This window comes from Lipotes vexillifer, unplaced genomic scaffold (genome assembly GCF_000442215.2).
Source record: "Lipotes vexillifer unplaced genomic scaffold, Lipotes_vexillifer_v1.1 scaffold2000, whole genome shotgun sequence".
NCBI lineage: Eukaryota > Metazoa > Chordata > Mammalia > Artiodactyla > Lipotidae > Lipotes > Lipotes vexillifer.
The window spans coordinates 224,292-230,659 of NW_006770731.1; the positions used below are offsets into that span (position 1 = coordinate 224,292).

The 6,368-nt window shown below is 35.9% G+C and overlaps 1 protein-coding gene across 1 annotated transcript in view; it reads right to left on the reverse strand.

The window, feature by feature from the left end:
• Positions 1 to 307: 307 nt before the first annotated feature.
• Positions 308 to 6,368, reverse strand: part of DCAF17 (DDB1 and CUL4 associated factor 17) — a 33,050-nt gene continuing 26,989 nt past the window's right edge. Inside the window, exons 13-17 of the mRNA XM_007446342.1 lie at positions 5,085 to 5,175; positions 4,349 to 4,432; positions 1,977 to 2,132; positions 1,097 to 1,189; positions 308 to 379 (exon numbers count right to left, since the gene is read on the reverse strand). Of these exons, the coding sequence (XP_007446404.1) occupies positions 308 to 379; positions 1,097 to 1,189; positions 1,977 to 2,132; positions 4,349 to 4,432; positions 5,085 to 5,175 (496 nt within the window). The remainder of the gene's footprint in view (positions 380 to 1,096; positions 1,190 to 1,976; positions 2,133 to 4,348; positions 4,433 to 5,084; positions 5,176 to 6,368) is intronic.

Consider the following 6,368-nt stretch of genomic DNA (forward strand, 5'->3'; position numbering starts at 1 on the left):
GCTTTAATTTAACATTCTGAAGAATGATTATCTGAGTTCAAGGATCATATTTTGATCAGTTTTAATAAAGAAGAAGAAATACTCATCTCACAGCTAAGATAGAGCCAAAACCTTTTTCTAGCTGCCAGTCAGTTTCCAAGCTAGTAAGAACTCCTGGGACTTTATCTACTCTTCTACAGGGAGCAGAGCTGGTACAACCCAGGATACCTTTATCTTATTGCCTAGGTATGAAAATATTGCCTAAGCAGAATTGGAAGACTCACCAAATAAATAGAAGAGTGAAATGAATACAACATTCTTAGATGTATTAACAGCTAAACAGCCTACATATGAGAAAAAAAAATTCACTTACAGTTTGCTTGAAATCTTTTACATTAGCCTAAGAGAAACACAAAAAACCAATGGGAACATCAAACCAAGAGAATAAAACCATGGAAGAAAAGATTATTGGGGAAATATAGCCAATTCCTGATACTATATACAAACACAAAACATATATACATATACATTTTTTTTAAACTGTGATGACACATTTTTGGCTCAAAGTATTCTTTCATATTATAGATCTCATTTTCCATCCTTAAACAAAGTTTGGGTGAGAGGATACAGGATTTCTTGATTTCTTTCTGTATCTTTCTTTTTATCTCTCCCCCTTAGTTTTACCAATCAAAATCCCAGGCCATCCTTTAACAACCACGTTAAACACCTACTCATCAATGACCCTCTCCCAATAATTAGAATTAACCTCTTTCTCTGCTCTTCAATGTTTTATATTTGCATCACCACCCGCCTAAAAACTGCAAAATGTTAGACTTCTTGGGATGTCATTGTAAAAAATCTCTACATAAAATGAAGTACTCACCACCTTGTATGGCAAGAGTTTAAAAAAGAAGTCACAGTCATCTGAAGTCAACACAAGACCTTTTCCGGAAAATACTGGAGACTATGCTACGCAGATAATAAAAAGGAGGACTGGACATGGCTGCTGGGATGTTTGGCTAGAAGTCTCAGAAGTTACATTTCAAAATTTAAAATTATTGCAATCTTTTTTACAACTTCTGTTTGTGGTTTCTTCTTCTTCCCCAGGGTCACATACCATCTGGTAAACATAGCAGCTGAAGACCCTGCTGGGTTTCTGTTCTATGTGTAGTACCAAGTCTCTGTCAAAGTAAACTTCGTGGCTATATGTCTGTAACGAAAACAAAGGCAAATGGAATCTCCTCTTCACATAATCATATTCACTACTGGGTCATTAAAATGTCACAGCGTCTATGCTAGGGATGTTCAAATATACAGTTGGAGGCAAAATAGCTGCCAGAAATAGTTTATTTTTCATTATTTGTGGATATGCAGACAACTTATGAGAAAAGCATTACACAAAATGTTGAGAATGAAAAGAACCCTGGACTTAGGAGTCTGAACACCCAGATTCTATTGCCAACATTGCCACTATTTCACTTGTGACCGTGGGCAAGTTGCTAAATCTCTCAGGTTCTCCACTGATAAAACAATGATTGGGTAAAGTAACATCTACTGTTCTTTATAACTTTTATATTCTATAATACTTAGAAGAGCAGACAAACGCTTCCAAGAGTGCTTGAAAACCCTACACGCTTAGATTTGTCTCTATTAAATAACTGTGGGGATTTGATACACTATATTTTTATTTTTTAAAACATTACCAAACTTATAAAATAGGAGAAAACTAGACTATGGTAAGGAAATAGACAGCATGTCTCATGAAGAAAGCATAAAACTTTATCTTTAAAGCCATTGGTAAGGAGGCATCCTCTACTCCCTAGAGGAGAAAGTCTGAAGAAGTACTCATTTTGTCCTGCATGTAGGATGATAACCTCTTCCATGTGGTCACTGATATAGGTGAACCTGGACTGACGTGAACACAGTAACATCTGTTCCAATAAATGTCACCTGTAAAGGAAACTCTTATAACTTTGTATTCCATGGACTCTACTCACCACATCCCATGACTCCACGAGTGGAATGCTTTTAAGTAAAGTTCCATATTCATTACAGTGGAAATCCAGGTGAGCTTTTCCTTCAGCATCTATTTGAGTAACAGCTACCACAGAAAGCAAATCTAACTCATCTTCATAGTCCACAATTTTGAAAGTCTTGGGGAATAGATAAGGCAAAAGAAAAGAGGGGCAAAATCCAGTTAGGATTATTTCTACATTTGTGGCTTAACTACTATTAATACAAATATGTAGAAAAAAAATGAATGGGTGGGAGCATAGATAGAAATGTGTTTCCACTTATCTGCCTAGTAAAATATCAGTCTCAAGATTTTTAAGACTCAAGAAGTATCCTACAGATTTTGATGAACACAATCAAGTCTATGTAGATCTCAGCCAAAGTATAACTGAAATTCTCTATTATGACAGCAAGCCAGAGTGTCTCCAAATTTGAAAGAGGTATTCAAATGCTGACACTGATAGGTGTGTTCACTGGTTTCCAGATAGGACTAAATATATAAAACTCAGTTCTGAAACTTGAAGACTTCCCACTGTGCTCGGAAGGTTCTCATACCAGAAAAACACAAGTCATTTCAAGAAGAACTGATAGCCCATCATACACTATTTATGACCCTATTTGCCATCCTTTTTTTAAAAAACCCTTTCTTGGAGAATTCCCTGGTGGTCCAGTGGTTAGGACTACACGCTTTCCATCCCTGGTCGGGGAACTAAGATCCTGCAAGCCACGTGGTGCAGAAAAAAATAACCATTTTGGTTCCCCAAAGAAAGCAAAAATGGCTGCTTATACTTGAGGGAGAATATTAGGAACAGAAATCCAACCTAAAGAACAGGACTGGGATAAGAGACGTTAGTTAGAAATGATTAATGATGGTAAAGACATTAAGAGAGAAAAATCTAACCCCAGAACTCTGCCTCAAGGAAGAAAACCTGGGACTCCAACAGTCTCATGGGGAAGCATATCTATGCTCACCCATCCAGGGATGGCACATCTTGACAGGCACAGCAAGTTTCTCTTAATCACCAGATACTAAACCTTCACTCACATTTGGTCAAACTGCTTTTTAATCCATGTACATTTTCTGCCTTTACCACCTATGACATAAAAATTTACGTAGATTTATTACCAGTGATTCCTTTTAATTTATTTTTGCCTTAATCTTACCTTGGGAACTTCAAAAGGTGACTTCTTGCCTGAGTGTCAGTAATTTTATAGATTTTAGTCACAACCCCTTTCAACTTTTCCTTTACAGGTGAAAAGTTTTTGTTTTCTAATCTCACAATGCAGAGTATCTTTCTCTTTGCTACTACCTTCTCCCTTCTTAAGTATTCTTGCCACCTTTTGGTAACTTTGGTATGTTTTTCTTGAATACAGTTTTACATACAGGGTAGGAAGCTTTCTGCTTTGTTCTCGATGGTTCAAAAGAATAAATACATATTTGGTTCAAAAGAATATATATATTTTCTTTTTTGAGAGTAGCCAGCATACTGTGCCACCTCCAACCTATTTTAAAAGATTTTCAAAAACTATCCTTAGGGCTTCTCTGGTGGCGCAGTGGTTGAGAGTCTGCCTGCCAATGCAGGGGACACGGGTTTGTGCCCTGGTCTGGGAAGATCCCACATGCCACAGAGCGGCTAGGCCTGTGAGCCACAGCCACTGAGCCTGCACGTCCGGAGCCTGTGCTCCGCAACGGGAGAGGCCACAACAGTGCGAGGCCCGCGTATTGCCAAAAAAAAAAAAAAAAAAACTATCCTTAGAGGGCTACTCAATATTTCTACCTAGAAATGGTCATATGAACTATATAGTCATAGAGTCTAAAGGGATTCAGTATTTACGCAAAGGCTATATATTTGAAGCATGAACACTTTGAGTTGATTTCATAAGTAATTCCAGTGCTTTTTTTTTTTTTAAAGAAAAGGATAAAAATCTATTAGCTTAGTGACTGGCAATGTCAAGTTGAGGTCAAAGGCTGAACTGATTTACCACACCCTTATACCCTCCTCCTCTGGCTCATGAACATTAACAAATACATCTATGTCTAGTAAGTGAAAAACAAGGCAAAAGCCATAGTCATCAAGATATAACTCAATAATTTTCTATTAAGAGATTTCCCTAGGAAATGTGCATATCAACAAAACAATAAGTTAATAATAGTGTTTTCAAATTATTTCAGTCCTATGAAATCTTCTGCAAACAAAATCTTAAGAATAATTCCAATATTAAGAGAGGAGACAGAGACGCATCGGTTCAAACAGCACACACAATCCCACAGAGTAAGGTTGCATGGAGCTCCCCAACCTCTACCCCAGGGCAAGTTCATACAAGCTTAGTTTATTATTTCTGGCTAAAGTAATACCTCTTGTTCTGGGTCATCATCCAGAAGGTTAAAGCTTTTTTTTACCACCCGTCCAGAAGCTGTAACAGTGGGTAAGTTTTCATTCTATCATATGGAGAGAAATAAAAATATATGACAAGTCCTATTACATAGTCAATGGCAAAACTGTATTAACGAATTTTGGATCCTCCAATTAATAAAAATACTTTATTATAGTAAAGTTTTTAATGGATAAGATACCAAAATAGAAATACAAAGGTTACAGATTTGTTACTTCACCTGCCCTTCTGATTTTTGCCTTAGTATAGTACAGCAAATAAAGAGTCGATCTGCTTTTGGAAATTTCCCTCTGCATGATTTTCTTCAGGCTCTTAATTTGTATGCTAAAGACAAAGAACTGTTTGGAGTTAAAGAATGGTGTGTAATTTTTTAAACTTTATATCTAACCTTTCTTACCCTAAGTTTGCACAATTAATTAAACCCAAAGGTTGATAATGCATCAATAAAAACTTAAAGAGAAACCCAGAAAGGAAACAGAAATAAGCAAAAGATAAAGTCAATATAATCAACTCTCTTCAAATCTCATAGATATTATACATGGGGCTAAGACTAACTACCCATGTAGACAAAATGAACAGACTTTTATAGAACTGTGCTTTTCTTTTCTGCCACACTAAAAGATAAATACATTTGCATATTATATTCCTATATAGAAAGACAGTGATATACAAAGGATTTTAAAGTACTCCTGACTTACTTTGTTCTTCTCCCTGTCGGCCAAAATGACAAAATCTTCAGAGATCTGATGCTGGGCGCTATTATTTTCTACTTCACTTAGCTTTAAAACTCTGGAAAGGTAAAAAGGATTCTAAGAACCTAAGACCTTAACACACCATCAAAATGTCAAAGTTGAACTACTGAAAAGAAACTTAACAAATGAAAATTACAGTAACAACACCGAGTTAGTTCTCTTCTCCTCCTGATTAGTCCAAAATATTAATGTCTGATAACTTAAGTGTCCATACATTTCTTCAAATTTAGAGATTCTGTTAAACAGAAAAACAGGATATGTGACAACAGGTGCTACTGAAGTAGGTAATGCAGCAGCTTGCTGAGGCTTACACTATCTTCCAAACTGGCTTAATGAAAGTTACTCTAAAGAACCTCCTCTCTACCATCCTGCAGCAGGTCTTCAACATTTCAGCTTTAACAATGGCATTATAGTAGATATTTACATTTTTATTTCTGAAGATAGAATGAGGTATCAATGAACAACACTCAGAGTTAAATATAATATAGACTGGATTAGCAACTAAGTTCTAAACCGAGAGTTTTCATAGTAGAGTAATATTTTAAAACTGCAAATGACTTAATACTTTTCTTTTTTCTTAAGGTTATATTTAAAGATTTGAGTTTTCTGAGTGTAAATGACCTCACGGATCAAGCTTATTAAGCAAGTGAAAGTAAAAGAATTTTCTCACCACCTACACAAATCTGTTCACAGCATTAACAAGCATCAAAAGCACAATGTCCTCAAAGCTTAAAGTCTCAAATGCAGGCAAAGAGAACAGCAGGGAGAAGCAGCCAATGTGGCCAGAGAGAGCTGGAGGCCTTAGAGTTTGCCAGAGACAAAGAAATCAGATTACATTTTAAATTCCTTAATTAGTTATCTTAATTAGTGCCAATATTTAAGAGTGCCTATCTTTTAAAACCTAGCAAAAGGGCACACACTCTTTGTGGACCTTATTTTCTTAAACTCAAACTAATATAAAAGATGTGTGGTAACAAACATTAAGAGTAAGGTTTATTAAAGCTGACCATACTTTTTATGACTTTTTATAAAAATTCATAATCTTTTTTCATTAAGTCCCTTCATCCTCCTTATAAGTGATCCAGAGTAGACTAATTATCATGAAGCATACAAAATAAAGAATGCAGACACTACTCCTCTTATTCAACAAATACTTACTGAGCACCTACTCTGTATTAAGACCTATGCTCAGTGCCAGGGTTACAGGCGTCAACAAGATAGACTCTTTCC